Here is a 19,374-nt window from a genome sequence, read left to right as displayed (position 1 = left end):
AGAATGGACGATTATACTATTCTATCAATTGCCTTGAGTGCTTTCGCCCTTGCAGCAGCTATCTTCCTGTTGTTCTCAAGCAGCAAGGCACAGGAAACTGGACTGGAAGTCACTCAAGTGAGTAAGCTCATACAAAGAAAGTTCCGGCTAACAATATCCCGAAGTTATACGTTTACCCTGTCAAAGGTATCCGAGGATGTCCTTTGACCAAAGCGTGCCTCGGTCCGTATGGCTTCGAGGGAGACAGGACCTTTTCCCTGCAAAAGGTCAGCCGAGATGAAAATGGCAACCTTTCGTATGAGACAATGTTGATTGGATATCATCTGAAACTCGCTTTATTTGTAGCGTCAGTCGACTATGACAAGGGCCAAGTCACAGTGAGATGGACTGGAGACAAGGCCGACGATAGCGTCGACTTCCCTCTAAAGCCTGCTGTCGAAGGTCGAAAGACGATCGAAACCAGTCTCCATACCAGCAAGGCCAAAGCCTATGATTTGGGAGATGAGCTGTCGCGATGGTTTTCTAACCGTCTTGGTGATGAAGTCCGACTCGTCTACATCGGGAACGAGTCAAGAGCCGTTCTAGGTTCCTTGGCTCCTCACAGCTCAGACGCTTTGAAGAAAGCCTCTTTCACTGAGCGGATCAAAAACCTACTCCCTCCTTTGTCTTACCCACCTGAGCGGCTTGCATTCAATGATCTCGCCCACTACCTGGTCGTCACAGAAGAGTCCAACAACGAAGTTTCATCCCGTCTTGACGAGGGCTACTCCATGGATATTACCAAATTCCGTCCCAACATTGTTGTCCGCGGCGCATCCAAAGCATTCTCCGAAGATTTCTGGGGCGAGCTCACTTTTGCAGGGGGAGTACGCATGCAGTTGACAGCAAATTGTTACAGATGTCAGAGTATCACTGTTGACTACAACACCGGAAAGACTGCTACTGACGATCGTGGTACGGTCTGGAAAAAACTCAACAAGGATAGAAGAGTGGACAAAGGAGCCAAATGGAGTCCTGTATTTGGGCGCTATGGCTTCTGCTACGGTGATGCTACGAGTAGATCCTTAACTGTTGGCCAGCGAGTTGATGTCACGCGAATTAATACTCAAAGAACGACATTTGGTGAGTTTTCTACCTCGAGATGGACATACAAAACTGACTGGGGTAGATTGGCCGCATTTGACTACATTTGGTGTCTCACAGAAGAAGTGATTCGGGTACCAGTGCTGGATTAATTGGTAGTTGATCATTGTTGAACCGCTATAGAAATCTCGAATTATTCTACAGACCCCGGTTCTGCCGCTATTGTATACATCCTGATGCGGTTCTTGCCATGTCTAAGGGAGGCAAGAAATCTTGGGACCTCGATCCTAAGGGATAAAAAGGTTTAGGTAAACCAGCATAAGTTTATGAGTCTTTCTGACGAGTTTATTATAGTATCTTGTGTCAAGGTCCTAAGTTTTCTTGCTCCACAAGGCATGCCCTCAAAGAGTATTCGTTAATTCCCCAAAGATCTCTTAGTCAAACCCCGAGACATATCTGCAGCCCTTCCAATTCTTTCACGACATCTCGCCTAATGTAATGCAAAGAATGGTGGAGCGGCCAAATGCCCGAGATAAATCTCCCTGTCTTCTTTCATTTCCATGTCTTCGTCATAACGTACGCATTTCGCTGCGGACTTGTACCGAGGAGGGTTAGGCCTTTTCTTATCAAAGTACTCCTTCCACTGCTCCCTCGTTTCCATCATCCGTTCATTTTCCAGTTTCTCTATCTCTGTTTTCATCTCTTCTGCTGTCGGAAAATGGGCTTCTCGACCAGGGCACAATCTCGCATCATCGAAGAATACCCAAGCTCGCTGTTGGTATATAGTGCGCTGCGTTCTCGTGATTTGGTTGGCTTCGGTATCCGTGCCATTTGAGTGGCCTGTCGGCAGATACGCCCATAGACCTGTTTCTTGCCCGGAAGGCATATTCGCCAAGGCTCGATCAAGAAAGGGCTGGACCCTGTCGTTGCCCCTCCGTTTATACCTTGAACACATGTCCAGGATCCAAGCTGGTGTGCATTTTGCTTTTTTCGCCTCTGTCATTAGGTGCGACAACACATCAAACCCGCACCAAGGTAGTTCCTCGAGGTATATGGCGGAATACTTGGGAAACGGATAACAAAGAAAGGGATAATGGGGGTCGAAAAGCATCGTTTCGAGAAAGAATGGTCTATCGAGCCTGAACCGCCTCAGACGGTCACAAGTGTTCTTGTACCGCTTGAACGTCGGTACCCCTGCGCACTGCGCAAATATCGCGGTATAGGAGGCTTTCATGTACTCGTATACGCACGCCAAAGCTTCCTTCTCCCAGCTGTTTGATTTGGGCGCTCCCTTCATTGAAGTCGTTGCCAGGGCGCCCTGGACTCGTTGGCTGCATATCTTGCAGAGGAGCTCGAACTTGATGAACGCCTGAAAGAGGCGAAGTCTCTCTTGGGGGCTAAGGTCATGTAAAGTGATGGGCTGCGGGTCAACGGTATCGATGTATGTACGGCGCGGGGGTTGAAGATACGCCTCGACAGTATTCTGAGCCGTTGCTTTGCTGAGGTAATCGTCGATGAACTCGCTCGTGCGCTCAAACAGAAGCCGAAGATTCGTGATTATGGCGTAATCACTCCGGGGAAAAGGTGATGGGAGACTCTTGGTTTTCCAGTTGCGCACAAGATCGCAGACTGAGTCCTTGTCGCAATCTTGGCTGAAATGGATGACCGCGAGAGCGTCTTGGAGAAGCTCATGATCATTGATATCGTTACCGACGAGTATCGACAAGTATTCGAGCAAATTCGTCGACTCTGTGGTTGTATATTGGGCCAGCATGATGGGCGACGCTCGAATCAGTCGCGCGGTTGTTGCATGGGAGGGAATAGATCCGAGGATCTTAACTCGAATCTCAGGTGGGAGTTTATTGAAAGGATCCATCTTGCTTGAAGTTCAAGATTGTGAATGGGGGCGTGAAAGATGTTGTATAGTGATGGTGTAGCTGGAAGGTGAGCGGAATCTTGTAAATTCTGGGGTGAATGCTAGGGGAGGCAAGAAAGCCTAGGCCCTTTATCCTAAATAATAAAAAGACTTAGGGAGGCTTATTGTGATTCAGGGTGCTTTTAGACTAGTTATTCTTGACACCTGAGTTGAAAGTCAGAAGTTTTCTTGCTCCCAGAGGAAAGGTGTATGACTACTTGCTGGCCATAAGGTTAGACATTAGGCTGCTAAGACAGGTGATTGGGATACGATATTCCTTTTCACAATATAGGCTTCCACCTAAAAAGCTTCTATAATAACTAATAAGTCTTCTATTGCAATTAAGCCCTTAAGGCTTTGCAAAAGGAAGGGGCTTGGAGGTATATAACCTTGAGTTTGCATCTCTTGCCAAAGGGAAGTGAAGAAGAGTTTTAGACCGGCAAGAGGATTCGAGATCCTCAAGTACCTACCTTTGATGTCCTTTCAGTGGACTAAGTTGATGCCATTATCTTGATTCTTTGTTCGCTTGTGTGGATGACGAATTGTTCTGGTTCTGTTCAAAGGAGGATGCCTTTCGAGGGCCGAACAATCGAGAAGGATGCCCGGACGGAACACTCTTGCCTAGACTGTTCAGCATGACGAAGATAATTTCATTGCTCTTATCTCAAATCACGGATTGGCTGTTTATAATTCGAATGAGAAATAGTAGAGGAAAGAAACAATAGATCAAAAGTTTAAAGGTCAATGTTGGTCAATTAACTCACTCAATTATCCTTTTCCACCGGCGCAAAGGGTATCCATGTCCATGTTAAGGGGTATATTCTACATCGTGATCTTGACTATTTGCAAGGGGACCTCCGCATCCTCGTCCTTTCGCTTCTAGGCTTGAGATGTCAACACTTCGTCGACATCCTTTTCCACCATTTACGACCCAAGTAGCTCCGCCATTATGCGATCCGGAAATGTCAGATACGGTTCGAAGGGAATCTGCGAGTGCGTGATTGTTGGCCATTCCACTCCATTCAAGTCGAGTGTCGGTTCATCAAGCGCATCAAGCATATGACCATTGATATCAGCATGGAAGACATGCGCAAAGGTCTTGTCCTTGTCCTTCGTCACAAACAAGCGAACCTTGTAAGAGTAAGCAAAGAAACCATAGATAGTATAAACGAACGTACAGGGAAGATTGCTGGCTTTCCTGACTTGTCTTTGCACCGCTGCGCTTGTGCCAACGACAATAGTAGGCAGACAAGGTAAGGATCTTCGAACCAGCTGTCTGGAGTGGTCTGGCCCAGGCGGCGATCGTATTTCTGCTTGACAGTCCAGTTATACCCAAGGTTGGGATGTGGCGGAGGAGTGAGGAGTCTCTCTCGTTCCCGTGCGACAGTCATGTAGCACATATAGCCGATGACGGGAGGCTGTTGCGTGGGAGATAGTTTGTCGACGGGAAGACGGTACACGATGTCTTGTGGACTCCACGCTTTGCAAAGTAAAAGCAGATGTTATCTCTGACGAAGTAATAGGAATCAGTACCAGAAGTCCAGTAGCTAGATTGAAAGTCAACTTACCGGCCAAGTTCAATGGGACTTCATGGAAAACAAAGAAGATTCAGGGCAGAAATATGATTGCCAATAGGTGACGGACGGTTCGCGAGACCCCGAACCTCGTAAAATACCTCTTCTTCGTCAAGATCTCTCAAAGTTATACCGCTCAGTGGTGCCGCGTGGAACCGGCTATTGACGTGATGGAAGCGAATAGCCAGGAGATCGAGATGCTGGGATGTCCAGAGTAGAGGGCGCGTCGCAAACCATGGGTTCTCAACACTCAGTCGGTGAAGAGACGTTCCGAAGCAGTGACATCGTGGGCATGGTGCATCGCGGGTGGGCTTTGTAGATTGACGAAGGTGAAGTTTACGTTGATCTTGATGTTTTGTTTAGGTTGGCTCACTCAGAGCGAAAGACGTGTATGTGTTGGTAGGCAGTCGTCAATACACCACTTCCCTCCAGATTTGAGGAATTTGGTGGCTTTTCATGCGAAGATATCCAATATCAAAAGCGCGCCGTTCCATTCAAAATGTAGTTTCAGGATGAACTTTGGCAAAGGGTCAGGCCTCGAAGCCAGTGGGGATCCATCTTATGGTAGCCCCACTACCTAATGATTCAAGGACCTCTCCATGGAATATATGGTAACGAGCAATAATAACAGAAATAACAACAACAACAACAAGCAGACTGCATACATCACCGAACACTAGACAAGAACAAAAGAGAACAACAATATTAATCAGACTTTGGCTTAAAGTCCCGAACACGAAACAGCACTGAAGGAAGAAGAATTCTTCTGACCTTGGTTTTCTCGATGCCGCCAAATCTCTATTCCAATGCCATCATTTCCAAATCTGTCTTGGAAAACTGCCAACCACAACCAACAGCAGAAAATCCTGCTGCGACCTTCACGAGTCTCGATACCGAAGCCAGCAGCAGATGGGTGCCGCGAGCATCTCTTAGCCGGCCGAACCTTGACATGAGAATTGCGACAGCTACAAACTCATAGATAAATCCCACTTTGCCAGAACTTGCAGCGTTCTGAAACAGTCTCATCCGTCGTGAGACCGAAACCTTCATTACTGATGTAAAGCATACGCCTCTCTTCCCCATAAACTGGCACCCCCTGAGGAGCGGCTAGCGAAGTCGCGTTTCCAGTCGCTGCAAAGCTCGTCAGAAGCTCTTGAAACCCGACAGCTATAGCTTCATCGACCTCCGGATTCCTTTCCAGACCATTGTAGAAGGTATAGTGCATTTCGCTGCCGTGAAGGCCCGGATAGACGTTGAAACGGTAGCTCTTGGCCCTGTTACCATATGCGGCCTGCAGAAATCCGTACTTGCAGGTGAACTCTGATTCGGCCTTGGTGATGGATGCACGGCCCGTTTGGTTGGTATAGCCGTAACTTCCGTCAAAGACTGGTGGGTAGAGCTTTGTCTCGATGTGGTCAAGTGTTTCGGGACTGGCGTTCGAGTATGTTGTCTCCAGAAACTTTCGGTACCCAGCATCGTCATTTGACTCTGGAGATGTGAAGATCAGTCCCTCGTCTTCGTTGAAGCCAACCAACAGATCCACATTTTGAATATGCCTTCCCTCTGCAAAGAGCTTATCGGGGTTCTCTGGTACGTATAGTCCATCCACGAATGGGCCTGTAGTACTTGTTCCCCAGGCAGAGTTTGAGATCAGAAGCCGGTTAGCCTCTTGAACCTCTTCAGTTGACAACTTTCTAGCCGCTGCCAAATTTTGAACTCTGGCAAGAGCGAGGAACTTGTCGATAACATCATTCTCGAGCTTATCATTTGCAATATGAACCCTAAGGTGCGTTAGCCAAAGGTGGCACAAGACTTTGGGTGCCTTACCAGCCAGTGCTTTGGGGGATTGCCCGCTGGAAGAGTGTTGTCTTATCCTTGCCCCCAAAAGCTGTCAAGTGATGATAGATACTGGCACCTGTCAAGTTTCAGTCAGTATTGAAGTTCGCTTCCATGGGCTAAACAGAAGACAAACCTCCAGCTGACTCGCCCATGATGGTCACACGATCTGGATCCCCGCCGAACTGATGAATATTCTCTTGAATCCATTCGAGTGCAAGTCTCTGATCGTAAAGCGCAGCGTTGGCTACCATCGTTTCTGAACGGCTCATTAGCGAAACATCTCTAGTGTTGGGTGGGATCGCACCTTTACCAGCGTCCAGTTTGGATCCAGCAAGCCAGCCAAGAGCACCAAGCTGCAACTTGTTAGCGTTCGATCTTTCTTAACTTCAGCTAACAACAACATACTCGGTAATTTGCAGAGACAAAGACCAATCCTTCCGGACTCGACGCGTAGCTCGCCTTGATGAGACCTGCTGGGTCGAACCATCCCTTCTCGCCAGTCGTGTATCCACCTCCGGAGAGCCAGAATATCACAGGCGCTAATTTCTTCACTGGGCTGTTGAAAGTCTCAACAGGCGTGACAACGTCGAGAAAGAGGCAATCCTCGGTTTCTCTCGGATCTATCGGAATTTTCAGGTCTGAAGGCTCTTTGAGTGTATGTTTCTGGTCTTCTGTAAGAGTTGAGATCTTGCCACTTAGGAAGTCTGGCCCTGTGAACGAAGTGTATGCTTCCCAGGCGGCCATCGCTTGGGGACAAATACGACCAACATCGCCTTCGTCGATAGTGATGTTTCGTCCTTTAGGGGCAACAGGTTTCGCACTATCGAGTCAGTATATTTTTGTCGATCGATTGGTAATTTCAGATTATCCAGCAGCGCTATACGCACAATCGAAGATCACCTATTGGTGGTTCACCATATCTGATGTTGGAGAAGTTGTACAGATTCGAAGATCCCTTCACGCCAGTCATATCAGCGGTGTCGCTGTATCAATGGTAGTTCTTCTTACCTCTTGCACAGATCCTTGGTAAACCGCATACCCAAGGTCTACAACAAGACCTTTAGAGGCGATGACTCCATGAACACTAAGGAGAAGGACAACAATACGGCTTGCCATGATCGGACTATTGACCCGCGAGATCATACACAAGACAACCCAAGCAAGGACAGCCTTTTAGGAAAACATAAAGATTCATCACATGGTCCTTATATAAAGCTCAAGCTGCGGGATAAAGGTTATCTCGGCATTTTAGGGCTGACAGGATTCCGGGTAATGGCATTAGCCAATCCTTCATGCAAGACAACGGACAATAGGAGTTTTGCGGAATTCCAGCAACTTTCGATTCCCTATATCATGACGAAAGAGGAAGAGAGGATTCAGTGCATCCAGTATTCACAAACGTCAATGATAACCAGGATACGATATGCTTTTTTGTAAGGTATCAATTAAGGTCACTGACATCGACCCAACCCCTGCAACTTCTACTGGTCCCTCAGCTAGCGCTCTGCGTTTTATGCTTCAGGGGGCTTAGCGTGTCGATGGAAGGCAACTTAGTGGATCTAGACGTCGCTGGACCACGATAGTTTCAAGATGATTTATTCAATAGGGGCGCCTTCAAGAGATTGGGTGGCTTTCGTATAGCAATTCTTTGCTTTTCGTCCTAATAAATAGGAGATGCAGAAGAGCGAGTCTCCCGTTGAATCTCTTCAGCCACTTTTCCCTCATAGTCACCCTAGTCTATCGTTAAGAAAATGCGATTTTATATCCTGTTGACGCTGGGCTGGGCTGCATGGCGAACCCTTGCAAACCCAGCAGCTGAGCGATCACCACTAGCGTTACTGAGTCTTCGTCCACTGAGGCAAGCAGCCCAACATCGTCAATCACTTTGTCAGTTTCTGCAGCCCAGTCGACCTCCTCCGAGGCATCGGAGTTGTCCACCGTCTCCTTCACCATTTCTACGGATTCTACCGAGTCAGACTCGACAGTTCTTTCAACATCCAGCTTGACTACTGAGGCATCGTCTGTACCCACGACCGACACTACGACTCTCTCCACTACAACCTCAGCTTCTCCGGATACAACATCTTCTCCCGCCACCACTTCCTCTGTAGCCTCCATTGTATACAGAGCTAAAGCCCAGGATGGCCCTATTCCCGACGCTTCAGTCCGCTATTTACCAAATTCCGGGGGTCTTCTGGAGATAGCCAATACACCTACTGGTGGCTCCATGGAGGCAATACTGTCAATCGAACCGGACACAGGATACCTCTTGTCAAATGGTCATGGAATGTGCACGGTCTATGACAGCGGCAACAGATACGCTGTCATTCAGGCATGCTACGACTTCGAGGCTGCATGGAAAACGCGCTTCACCTGCGAAATTGATAACGGTGGTTCGCTGCAATGTAGAGCGCCGAAGCTCTCGTGCTCTATGACTCAAGACGACGATGACAATAGCGTCACTACCTGTACAAACACTGGGGAATTTTGGACTCAGCTTTATGCTCGCTATATTGTTGCAGGGAAGTATGGCATTGGCATTGGCCCTGCGAATCTGCCAACTTCTCTTTGGACACCGGTTCGTCTCTTGCTTCAAGAGCTAGAGTCTTAAGAGATAACATAAAATGCTATATCTGAGTCATTGTTGTTGCTGATTGACAGGGACTGTACCGCATTTTTTTTTATAGAAATGGAGTTTTTAGAATTTCTACATTGTGCATATTTCGAAATACTTGACAGATATCGACTCAGCAACTCTTGATTGGTGGCTATTTTATTGTCTATGTCAAACATCACCAAGGCCTCTGCAGCATTTGCTCAACGACTAAAGCGTGTACTTGTACAACGGACTTCGCTCTCCCATAGCATCCAGTTCCTCTTGAGAGTACTTCTGACGTATCTCCGCCTCAGAAAGCTGAGCCCGTGCTTTGTTCGACTTCCAGAGACAAAATTCCATGAACAGAGCGCAGGAAGCACCCAGGCAGATAATTCCGAGTGAGACCCCATACCCGGTCGGATATTGAGGGCCTTCTCTATCGAGGAAGATGTTTGTTCCAATGAGGCCTATCATCATGTTAGAGGAGGGCAATAAGACTGCCATGGGCAAACTTACTGCCAAGATTTCCTGCAGCCAAAAGCCAAGCAAGACCAATGGATCTTTTCCAGGATGGTGCGAGGTTGTTGCCTGTCCATGCGCTGATACCAGGGAGCAGTGGATAAATACCGATCTGAGCCAGCATCACACCAACATACATGGCTGGAACATTATCCGCCACGTGCTTAGAGTAATTGAAAAGAACAGCCAGGGCGACAAGGAGTACAGACATGGGTCCAACAATAAAGGGCATACGCCACGACAAACGGTCCGAGAATCTTCCAGATAACCATGCAGCAATACCACCACAGACATATGGAGGCATTGTCAAGAGCTGTGATTGCGCAGTTGAGAATCCAAGCTGCTTAATAATCTGTGGCATGGTGAACTTGAAGGCAGCATTAGGGACAGAATTAGCCCATGCGAGAAAAATGCCGAGCAAAACCTTCCAATCAACCATGGTCTTGAAGAGCAGCTTCCATGAGAACTTATCGCCCTCTTCTGTGTTCGACCTAACTCCAGAAAGCCGTAGACGAAGGTCTACATAGCGTTTCTCGTCATCTGAAAGCCACTTTGCCCTTTCAGGAGTATCAATTATGAGCAATGGCATCACCAGACCAGCGGCTACAGTCACGGCTCCTTCAATGAGAAAGATCCAACGCCATCCAGCAATACCTCTAGCACCATCGAGACGGGCAATTCCGAATGCCAGCAGGCCACTGAGGGCACCCGAGAATGCTGAGGCTGTGTAGAAAATGGCAAGGCGCTGTTGGAGTTCATGGCGGGGGTACCAGCTTGAGACGATGAAGACGGCACCTGGGAAGAAGCCTGCCTAGCCTAAGAGTCAGCATGGTGGACCAGAAGAAGGGAGTGCCACATACCTCGAATATTCCGAGAATTACTCGACACGCAACGAGGCCTTGAAAGTTCTGCACTACTCCCATGCAGGTCATGACAGTTCCCCAACATATAACCAAGAACGACAGCCAGATGCTCGCTCTGACCTTCTTGAGGACAATATTGGAAGGCACCTCTATAGTTGATTAGTATATCTCTCCCAGATCTCTTGTGAGAACCTACCGAAAATGATATAGGGCACGAAAAAGATGGTGCTAGCGATGTTGTACTGGTTTCCAACAAGGCCGAGGTCCTTGTCCATCCCCTCGATTTTCGCATTTCCGATGTTTCCTCGGTCGATATGCGCAAGTAGATATAGAACGGCCATAATGGGCAGGAGTCGAAAGTCGATCTGCGCGCGTCAGTTGAAGTTGAAATGTCACATGTTATGAACATACTTTCTTGACGACTTTCTTTCCAGTCTTTCCCTCATACCCCCTCATAAACTCGGCATCCCCTGGTGAAAGGCCTGGGTAGGCATCGGAAGCGTGCTCGACAAACTTGTCGTCTACCTTGATCGGCTCAAGGCCCTTGTTGGTGCTTTGATCCATAGCTGGGGGGGTCACTTCTCATCGACGACGGAATGCCCGTTTCTCAATGGTTTTCCTCTGCCACGGGGCTGGTCATGGTATATATACTGATCTGAATCATGGTGATCAAAGGAACTCTGTCCATCGGGTGCGCTCCGGTGCTACTGATCCCTGAGCTCAACCCCATGGGGACCCCGCATCTCACTTCATATACTTTTTTGAGCTAGAGGGGATTCAGTTCTGGTTACTGACTAGGTTCTTCTGTGCCTGAGTCACGTCAAGCGAGTAAACCTTGCCTTGGTCGGAAATAGTTTCATTGTGTCAGCGGAACGTGACATCGATCGGACATTTTCCGAACTCGGGAAAAGACCTAATTCCCGAGGATAGGTTTACCGCTTTAGACAAGTAATTTTGAACTTGGCCCTATAGTTATTCGCAACAGGCCTTGATATTTGTCATATTAAAGTTTCCTGTTAAGGAAGCAGAGCAACATCACGAGAGCAAGCACACAGGTCTTGGAGATACGATGCTGAAACGGCTTATCGCAAGCATTTATGAATCCAATGAGTATTTATCAAGGCATCTATGGGCCTCTGTATATAGTAATTCCATTATCCTTCTACCGCAAACCGCCATCTCAGAAGAATGCAAGGGCATTTGGCGGGCTTGCAACAGCCCCAGGTACCTATCCACAGTTAGCGTCTTCGACAATGGTAGTCAAGGAACAAACCCACATTCATAGGTGAACTTGACATGAAGAAAGTGTATCTCCCCAGCGCCTTACATTTCTTGGCAAGTTCTTCCAGGTAGAATAGTTCCCCGATAGGCATACCCCAACCTGCCAGAAGCCACTCATGCAAGTGCCATTCGAGGTCTTTACATGGCCAGACTTCCAACGACCGCGAGTCTCCACAGATCGCTGCAATCTTGGTATTCCATAGGAATCTCAAAAGTTCTCCAGATGGCTTGAGACCAATGTTGTCAGGCTTTTGCGTTTGGTAAAGCTTGTCGAGATACTCGCGCTTAGCAGCATCCATATTCTCGTATTGAAACAGATATCCGAAGCGGATTACGATTATGTCTCCAGCTCTCAGGGAATCTAGACTCATACTCTGGAACTCCAACGTTTTCATGATCTGGTTAAAGGGTACCTCGTATGATGACATGGCATCAATTTCGAGGCCTTGAGCTAGCGCCCATGAGTACCAGTCTATGAAGACAGCGCGGCCAGCGATGCCTTTGGCTGAAACATCTGTGACTAATTAGTCTGGAACTCGCTGATTCTTGGATCGGGTCATACGGTGGATGCTATTCGGGTGGTCCGACGCGGCAAAGTCCTCGGCTTTGCGACCCATGTAGTACAACTACTACTCTGTTAGCCTTGGCTCACGGAAGGATGCTGTGGACTTACTGCTTCACTCTGATAAGCATAATGTCGGAAGCCGTCCCACTGAGAGCTACATTGTGAGTTGAATCTCCACTGTCGCATCAAGGTCAGCTTTAGAAGTCCCGAAGGCAAGTGAAGGGCAAGGTGACCTACTTCGTCATCATGAGCATGCTTCAAGGGGGCTTTATTGATCAATTTCAGATCCAGGTTCTTCCGAGCGAACTTGGGGTATGAAGCTCCCATCATTGACCAGCTTCGTTGTCGGTTAGCACTAGTGTACTGGCGTTTCTGCCACAAGCTCACTTACTTCAATGACAGCCTGGTCCCGGTCTTGATGTTCTCCCTGGCTGCTTGTCCAACTACCTCATCTGTCAAATAATTCAGAGTCCCAAGTTGGTCATCTTGTCCCCAAAGTCCCCACGCATTACCTCGAGGGCCAGTCTTATCCAGCGGAAGCTCGTCGAAGTCTGGATTTTGAGCAGCCATGATGTTCAGTATCAACACAAATTCCACTGTTGTCGAGTTTCGACCATCGGACTAGTCTCTCAGTTATGCATAAATAGTGATTCTGGGCATCTTGCCGATATCCGATTGCAAGTCATGGCTTGCGGGGTAGCCAACTAACTGGCGCGGAAGTCTTCCAAAGCATGCCCGGGAAAAGCCCGAATGGGACTTGATACTCGGGCTGGATCCGGCAACGACGCTATTCCCAGGTCAGACTCTCAAAAAGCAGATCATTCCATTGTCAGAAATACTCCTGAAATTAGCAGTAAAGTACCTGAAATAGGTTGTGTTGCTTTTCCTATCGTTGTAATAGCTCGTTCCGCTAAGAGCTTATAATCACCACACAGAACTTAGTTCAGATAGGAAAGTGAGCAATCTCAAGGATAGAACATGTTTAACAGTGTTGCCTCTGCGCTTGCTAATCCTGAGACCGCTTCTGCTCAATTTTCAGGCCTAAATCTAGAAATTCCTCGGTTTTCCCGACTTAAGGTAGGTATATCAGGTAGTGGGATGACTGAATCAAGCATCGTCAACACCACTTGCTCGATGGAGTTAGGCTAGCACCTTTGACAACACCATTCTATGTCATCACATATTCCCAGAAGTTGTAACGTATGTAGAATTCTGCAGTTGTTTGAGGTCGTGAAAAGAACACAGGCTTGTCGTAGGCACTGCAATCCGAAGAACTGGCCTCAGTCGCCAGTCGCCTTTGTAAACTTTCAGAGCAATTTCATCCCTCAAACTCTTCCAGGGAAGCTCGTGATCATCAGCCTTATCTCTCAGGTCTTGAATAAACCTGTTTCCTCCCCTCATCCTATTATATCCCCAGAAGCCATATCATTTACTGAAATATAAAGTAGCGGTGATCAGCTTTAAGTCCACAAAATGTGCAGCGGTTTGGCAATATCCTTTCAACCACTTTAATAATAGGGTCTAGCTTCTCTGCTTTAACCACGATCCTCAGGGTACGAGGCAGCATCCTACTAATGGTTTCCAGCTTCGAAATTACTCTTGATTCCCACTTTTTATTATCTTCGGGGCTCTTTTGATTAGTTAGGCATGCCTGCTCCTTGGTCCAGTTCAGGAAAGTTCCAAATACCCTGAACCTCAACGTTGGTATATTCATCCTTATTTCTATCCTTGGGGGTCCGGGCGTTTCTATCACAAGATGTAGAATTTGAAGCTGACTAAACAGCTTTGTCCACATCTTATCATCGAAGGGGCACTCGGGCGGCTCGATAGATCTCGTGTTTTGGAAGACTAGGATTATCTTGCGGGTCTTGCCGCGGGTAGAGGGAGGAGATACACCGATCTAGAAGAAGTTACTTCCGTAGAACAGGGGCTGAAGTTCGTGGGTGATTTGGCGACAGACCAAGATGTTGTTCGCCCAACGAGGTAAGCCATGGCGCATTTCTTCTTTTATAGAATGATGAGAATTTCTGGCGATCTCATGCTTGGGGGATCCACCAGCTGGTCGGTAAGTTCTGCCCCTCATTGTGAAGTGGACGTTTTGTGGAATACAAGATCGGTAGATAGAGTGACGCAACTCTAGTGGTAATGCTAGAAGCAGGCATGGGTTCACTAATGAGGAGTTCGACATCTTGTTGAATATTGAGCAGTGTGAAGTAATATGATCTTATGTTGGCTTATCGAGGTTTCTAAGTGACACGGTCAAGGAAAGGGACCGCGGAAGTGGGGGACGGAAGGTATTATGTACTGCAGGCGTTCAACGAGACTGATTTGGCCCATTACGTATCATGTCAACAACGTATCTGATTTGAGCTGGCTTAAATAAAATCACCAATACATTCTATTCGTTGAAGCCGCTTTGCTTCATTTCAAACTGAGGAAATTCACCGCGTCATGGAAGGTCTGTGTAATCCAGGTGGAGGGCGACGTTGAATTCGAATAGGGTTCATATCCCGTGCCCGCGAGTGTGATGAAGCATAATTGGACTCAGATAAGCCACAAAATCCTGTTTGGCATATTATGCGTTATAATTCTACTATACAAGTCATCATCGGAAAGTGATTTAAACTCTGTCCCAATTTGAACTTTGTTATGATAACTGAGGAATTGGGCATCCCGTACTCTCGCCACCTTACAAGAAGTCATGTTGCAGGGACTTCTATAGCACCCATCAGTATAGGTAGAGTCAAACAATCCAGCAACAGGATACTTAGGCTTTTGAGTTAACCTATCTTGGGGTTTTCCGTGAGGATCAGGTCTAGACTTCGAAAAGACCCGTAAAACCCAATATATAAAGCACAGTGTGAAGTAACTAGTAATCGAGGGTGAATACAGGCTTTCAGCCACAGGTCTCAACAACAAATAACACATCTGTGTAAAGTTACTTCTCTCCATCAAACCCCCGCCATCATTCAACCTTGATCACAATCTCGCCTTCGCCACTTGGTGGCTCAAATCCGCCCAGATACATAGCAAAGGTCTCGTCATCGATATCAAAAGCTGAGTCACCATTTCTTCCAGGATCCTTCGCGTCTAATTCATCCCTCTCGGCTCGTCGTTGTTGAATTCGTTTCCAGAGTAGATCTCGGTCAGCATCGAGGTAGACCAGTACCCAGCGGCCGCCGTTGCGTTCCACGATATGTTTGTACTCATCCCTATACTCCTTATCGTAGAAAGATAGGTCTAGTACTACATCATTGGACTTCTCTTCCAAGATGCGTTCAAGCTCTGCTATGAGCTTCTGGCTTGCTTCTTCTTGGTATACTTTGTACAGTTCCGCGGGGTAGTCAATATTGTAAAGACCATACGACTCGTAGATGATTTGGTCGTTAGAAAGACGCTTGAAGCTTGGTAGTTGAGTCACGACAGCTTTGGCAAGAGTCGACTTTCCAGCGCCTGATCAGTCTTATCAGCGGAAGTGTTTTTGTAACAGTAGTGCAACGAGACGTTTCCTCCAACTCACCTGCGATTCCACAGGTCATCACCACAATAGAGCGGTCGTCTTGCCTTGTGCGAGAGAGGTGAGACCGGAGCTGAGGTCGATGTCAGCCTCGCGAAACTTTAATTTTGTTTGACTTGCCTGGCCAGGTATACTCCCAGATGAGAAGCCATCAGGGCTATTTGTTGTGGCCATTCTTCACTCTATGGGGTCTAGAAGCGCATCTTTCTCTCAGAACTCAGTGATTTGAGACGTTTGAATAGCATATTGAAGCTTAGATATGGTTCGGGGCCTAGAATAAAGCTGATGAGTCACGGCATAAGATCGCACATGAGTCCCGTGATATCATTAGTCATCATTCCAATACAATTTCCATTACCTTCAAGCAGGTATGACAAAGCATCATCAAGTCGGGTAATGGTCGCCGCTGAACTAAAGATTGCACCTGGCCCATCATATCCTTGCAATTATCGCAACCCAGTATCTTGGAGTGTGAATCTCTTGCAAGTGATTGATAAGATTGTCGATCATATCGGCATAACACCCTGAAGCAACATTCTACACACTGTGCAGCCTGGTAAATGTCATTCCCTTCCCAAGCCTGGAATGGCCAATTGTTGAACCAAAAGGAGACGAGATTGGCTCGCTTAACCATACAACAGAGCCCCCCCTCGGTAAGCGGTAAATCCATCTCGAGTTGCGGAAACATAGATCCGCAATTCAGTCCAGAAATTACTGTGCCCTTCACCTGATACAAACAAAATCCTTGGCACAAAACAGATCCACAATCAGGCTAGGGTTTCCTGAAGCTGAAGATCGTACGCTAGCCAATAGAACTCAAAAACGGGTCAAGATACGCGTATAGTCACTCTGTAGCCGGGCTTATCGATAGAACAGTGCCTATTCAGCCAGTCTTCAAAAACACTTCGTTTCAATTGAGTAAAGAGTTTCTGGTGATAAAAGGAGGGTAATCGTTAATTGTTTCATCAGCGTTTATATAACTATTTCCACGAATAACAAACACAGCTCGAAACCAAACTTTTTCTTAAATAAGCATGGGTGATAAGCATAATTTTTCCGTAACCGTTTCAAGATGATCTTGGCATCAGCCGTTTGGGTCACTACGACATGGGCATGAGACACTGCGCGTCGGACATTCGGCTCAACGTACCATCTCGGCCTAGTCCATCTTAAATCAAGCCATCTAAAAGGGCCCAGCATCGTCAACTATCATCACTTTCTCTTACTTCTTTGCTACTGCTCTTACTTTCCTTCATTTGGCTCTCGTTCATTCGTTACATCTTAGGCCGGCCTAAGTCATTCGTTTATTCTTTCTTCACGGCTTGTCATTCATTTCTCTATTCAACATGCGTCTGCAAAGTATTGCTGCCGTTTTGGCTGTTGCCGCTACGGCTTCTGCTCAGAGCGTTTCGGGCAAGGCCTATGGTTTTGCTGCTGGTGTTACTGGTGGTGAGGGAGAGGCTGTCACGCCTTCTTCTGCTGAGGAGCTTGCTAAGCTTCTTGCTGATGATACTCCTCGTGTTATTTATCTTGATAAGGAGTTTGACTTTACTGGAGATGTTAAGACTGGTGCTGGCTGTGATCGCAAGAGCTGCAGTGCCAGCAATGGTGGACAGCTTTACCTCGGTGATCTTTCTTGCGGCGGTGATGATAATGTTGCCGTTAGTTCCATCACCTACGACGCTGCTGGCCCTGAGCCCCTTCCCGTTGGCAGCAACAAGAGTATTCTAGGCAACGGAAAGGCTGTCCTGAAGGGCAAGGGTCTCTCCATCAAGAAGGGATCCAAGAACGTCATTGTCCAGGGCATTGAGTTCACCGACATCAACCCTGGTGTCGTATGGGGCGGCGACGCTCTCGAGCTCAAGGGTCTTAACGATGGTGTCTGGATCGATCACTGCAAGTTCTCCAAGGTCGGCCGCATGTTCATTGTCTCCCACTACGACGGCTCCCGCCTCACCATCTCCAACTCCGAATTCGACGGTGTCACCGACACTTCCGCCTCTTGCAACGGCAACCACTACTGGACTATGATGTTCTACGGTGAGGGTGACCAGGTCACTCTTGACCGCAACCACTTCCACGATGTCGCTGGCCGAGCTCCCAAGCTTGGTGAGCCTGGTACCAACGGTTACTTCCACGCTACCAACAACTACTTCCAGAACATGAAGGGCCATGCCTTTGATGCTTACCAGGGAGCTAACGCCATCATTGAGGGTAACGTTTTTGACGGTGTCGACACTCCTGTTACTAAGGAGGCTGCTTCCGTCAACACCCTCTTCATTGCTGATGAGAGCGATGCTTCTGCTTGTCAATCTGCTCTTGGCCGTGCGTGCGTGCCCAACTCTGCTACCAGCAGCGGTGACCTTCCCTCTATGAAGGGCGAGAGCGGTCTCAACGCTGTTGCAAAGAACAAGGACAACATCATCACCCCCGTCTCTGCCAGCGAAGTCGCTGCTCTTGTCCTTGGTAGCGTTGGACCTGCTAACGTCGGTTCCGGTTCCAACACTGGATCTGGTTCTGGTTCCACCCCATCTCAGAGCCCTGAGTCCGGAGATGATGCCACCGAGACCACTCCCGCTACACCTGAGACTACTCCCGAGAGCACCCCCGAAACCGCCCCCGAGACCACTCCTGAGGCTGTCAACGAGCAAGAGGCCATCCCTGAGGAGACTGAGACTGAGACTGTCGCTACCGACGACTGCGAGGAGGAGGCCGAGGAGGAGCCCCTCCCTACCGGCGACTGCGACGATGAGATCGAGGCCGCTTCCGATGCTTCATCCGAGACCCCCGAGAAGGAGGAGACCTCTTCCGCCGGTTCCTCCACCGCTCAGATGTACGGTCAGTGCGGTGGGAAGAACTGGACTGGTGCTACCACATGCCCTTCTGGCTCTTCTTGCAAGAAGATGAACGACTATTACTCTCAGTGCATTGGCTCCAACAGCCGCGTTCGCCGCTACGTTCAGTAAAGAGCGTTGATGGTAGTGAAATCGCGACGCGACGCGATGGAACTTTTCTTGTAATTATTATCATTTATTTACTCACCTCGATGTCGAGCAATGAAGAGTATATAGCAATTATATGGGCACAGAACCCAACTTTTAAAGTCTTGTTCTCTTGCAAAGTGTCAAGTCTGATAAGAGCTCAGTTTGGGGGCCATTTGAACGGCGTGAATTGACTTTACTGGTGAAAACCGAGACAGGCAAAGCCTTAGCGCGACGCGACGCGTTCACCCAGTGTGAGGCTACCCTGTAGAGCAACAGGATTGGCAATTGTGCACTCAAAAGCCTCGGATTAACGGCAACGGGTCATCGCTTGAGGTAAAGAGTGCTTGTTGTTCTTTCATGAAGTTTTTCTAACCAAAATATTCACGTTAGAAGTACTAATTCGCAGGGTTGACGATTGATTTCGTTGCTTGCACCCACAAATTTTGCATTCAGCAGCACAACCAACTTCACTTCAGTCGCGGAGCACCTTCTCAATAGCTCACGAGTTCGAATCCCGGAACAAAGAGTCTCACTTTCATTTTTGAAATGATTGCAATAAGCCACTGGAACTCGATTAATCCTCGTGTGGAAGCTCCCCCCAAAGCACCCGCTGTGGATAAGTCTGTGCAAGCTTGCAT

The 19,374-nt window shown here is 47.9% G+C and overlaps 9 protein-coding genes across 9 annotated transcripts; 3 read left to right on the top strand and 6 right to left on the bottom strand.

Annotated features, from left to right (window-relative positions):
• Nucleotides 1-3: 3 nt before the first annotated feature.
• Nucleotides 4-1,212, top strand: BKA55DRAFT_536873 (uncharacterized protein; the record flags this gene model as incomplete). Its single annotated transcript, XM_046189870.1, has 3 exons — nucleotides 4-117; nucleotides 165-1,122; nucleotides 1,169-1,212. 3 exons carry the CDS (start codon nucleotides 4-6, stop codon nucleotides 1,210-1,212), a joined length of 1,116 nt encoding a protein of 371 aa, XP_046051877.1.
• A 361-nt stretch (nucleotides 1,213-1,573) lies between these two features.
• BKA55DRAFT_591948 (uncharacterized protein) lies at nucleotides 1,574-2,959 on the bottom strand (the record flags this gene model as incomplete). The annotated part of the gene is made up of 1 exon (XM_046195323.1): nucleotides 1,574-2,959. One exon carries the CDS (start codon nucleotides 2,957-2,959, stop codon nucleotides 1,574-1,576), a length of 1,386 nt encoding a protein of 461 aa, XP_046051876.1.
• An 823-nt stretch (nucleotides 2,960-3,782) lies between these two features.
• On the bottom strand, nucleotides 3,783-5,130 carry BKA55DRAFT_661889 (uncharacterized protein; the record flags this gene model as incomplete). Its single annotated transcript, XM_046197600.1, has 5 exons — nucleotides 3,783-4,129; nucleotides 4,177-4,416; nucleotides 4,452-4,545; nucleotides 4,639-4,918; nucleotides 5,091-5,130. 5 exons carry the CDS (start codon nucleotides 5,128-5,130, stop codon nucleotides 3,923-3,925), a joined length of 861 nt encoding a protein of 286 aa, XP_046051875.1. The 3' UTR covers nucleotides 3,783-3,922.
• BKA55DRAFT_661888 (Alpha/Beta hydrolase protein) lies at nucleotides 5,083-7,583 on the bottom strand. Its single transcript, XM_046197599.1, has 7 exons — nucleotides 7,420-7,583; nucleotides 7,299-7,366; nucleotides 6,817-7,231; nucleotides 6,716-6,764; nucleotides 6,545-6,667; nucleotides 6,400-6,487; nucleotides 5,083-6,353 (listed from the first exon to the last, which is right to left on the bottom strand). Exons 1-7 carry the CDS (start codon nucleotides 7,552-7,554, stop codon nucleotides 5,546-5,548), a joined length of 1,686 nt encoding a protein of 561 aa, XP_046051874.1. The 5' UTR covers nucleotides 7,555-7,583; the 3' UTR covers nucleotides 5,083-5,545.
• Nucleotides 7,584-8,162: 579 nt separating this feature from the next.
• BKA55DRAFT_687453 (uncharacterized protein) lies at nucleotides 8,163-9,022 on the top strand (the record flags this gene model as incomplete). Its single annotated transcript, XM_046199069.1, has 2 exons — nucleotides 8,163-8,259; nucleotides 8,304-9,022. 2 exons carry the CDS (start codon nucleotides 8,163-8,165, stop codon nucleotides 9,020-9,022), a joined length of 816 nt encoding a protein of 271 aa, XP_046051873.1.
• Nucleotides 9,023-9,235: 213 nt separating this feature from the next.
• BKA55DRAFT_735977 (major facilitator superfamily domain-containing protein) lies at nucleotides 9,236-11,057 on the bottom strand (the record flags this gene model as incomplete). Its single annotated transcript, XM_046201319.1, has 5 exons — nucleotides 10,801-11,057; nucleotides 10,586-10,754; nucleotides 10,387-10,538; nucleotides 9,524-10,337; nucleotides 9,236-9,474 (listed from the first exon to the last, which is right to left on the bottom strand). The coding sequence occupies exons 1-5, from the start codon at nucleotides 10,951-10,953 to the stop codon at nucleotides 9,236-9,238; spliced, it is 1,527 nt and encodes a 508-aa protein (XP_046051872.1). The 5' UTR covers nucleotides 10,954-11,057.
• Nucleotides 11,058-11,540: 483 nt separating this feature from the next.
• BKA55DRAFT_735976 (uncharacterized protein) lies at nucleotides 11,541-12,917 on the bottom strand. The gene is made up of 6 exons (XM_046201318.1): nucleotides 12,627-12,917; nucleotides 12,473-12,572; nucleotides 12,344-12,412; nucleotides 12,233-12,296; nucleotides 11,667-12,184; nucleotides 11,541-11,617 (listed from the first exon to the last, which is right to left on the bottom strand). Exons 1-6 carry the CDS (start codon nucleotides 12,803-12,805, stop codon nucleotides 11,570-11,572), a joined length of 978 nt encoding a protein of 325 aa, XP_046051871.1. The 5' UTR covers nucleotides 12,806-12,917; the 3' UTR covers nucleotides 11,541-11,569.
• Nucleotides 12,918-14,800: 1,883 nt separating this feature from the next.
• BKA55DRAFT_562143 (ATP/GTP-binding protein) lies at nucleotides 14,801-16,016 on the bottom strand. Its single transcript, XM_046192233.1, has 3 exons — nucleotides 15,873-16,016; nucleotides 15,756-15,825; nucleotides 14,801-15,688 (listed from the first exon to the last, which is right to left on the bottom strand). The coding sequence occupies exons 1-3, from the start codon at nucleotides 15,924-15,926 to the stop codon at nucleotides 15,201-15,203; spliced, it is 612 nt and encodes a 203-aa protein (XP_046051870.1). The 5' UTR covers nucleotides 15,927-16,016; the 3' UTR covers nucleotides 14,801-15,200.
• Nucleotides 16,017-16,831: 815 nt separating this feature from the next.
• BKA55DRAFT_562142 (pectin lyase fold/virulence factor) lies at nucleotides 16,832-19,020 on the top strand. The gene is made up of 2 exons (XM_046192232.1): nucleotides 16,832-18,882; nucleotides 18,934-19,020. The coding sequence occupies exon 1, from the start codon at nucleotides 17,099-17,101 to the stop codon at nucleotides 18,716-18,718; it is 1,620 nt and encodes a 539-aa protein (XP_046051869.1). The 5' UTR covers nucleotides 16,832-17,098; the 3' UTR covers nucleotides 18,719-18,882; nucleotides 18,934-19,020.
• Nucleotides 19,021-19,374: the final 354 nt, after the last annotated feature.

The sequence above is a fragment of the Fusarium redolens genome (genome assembly GCF_020744475.1).
Source record: "Fusarium redolens strain MPI-CAGE-AT-0023 chromosome Unknown BKA55scaffold_5, whole genome shotgun sequence".
In the NCBI taxonomy this organism is placed as follows: Eukaryota; Fungi; Ascomycota; class Sordariomycetes; order Hypocreales; family Nectriaceae; genus Fusarium; species Fusarium redolens.
The sequence above is the reverse complement of the archived record's forward strand: the minus strand, read 5'-3'. Positions and strand labels throughout refer to the sequence as shown.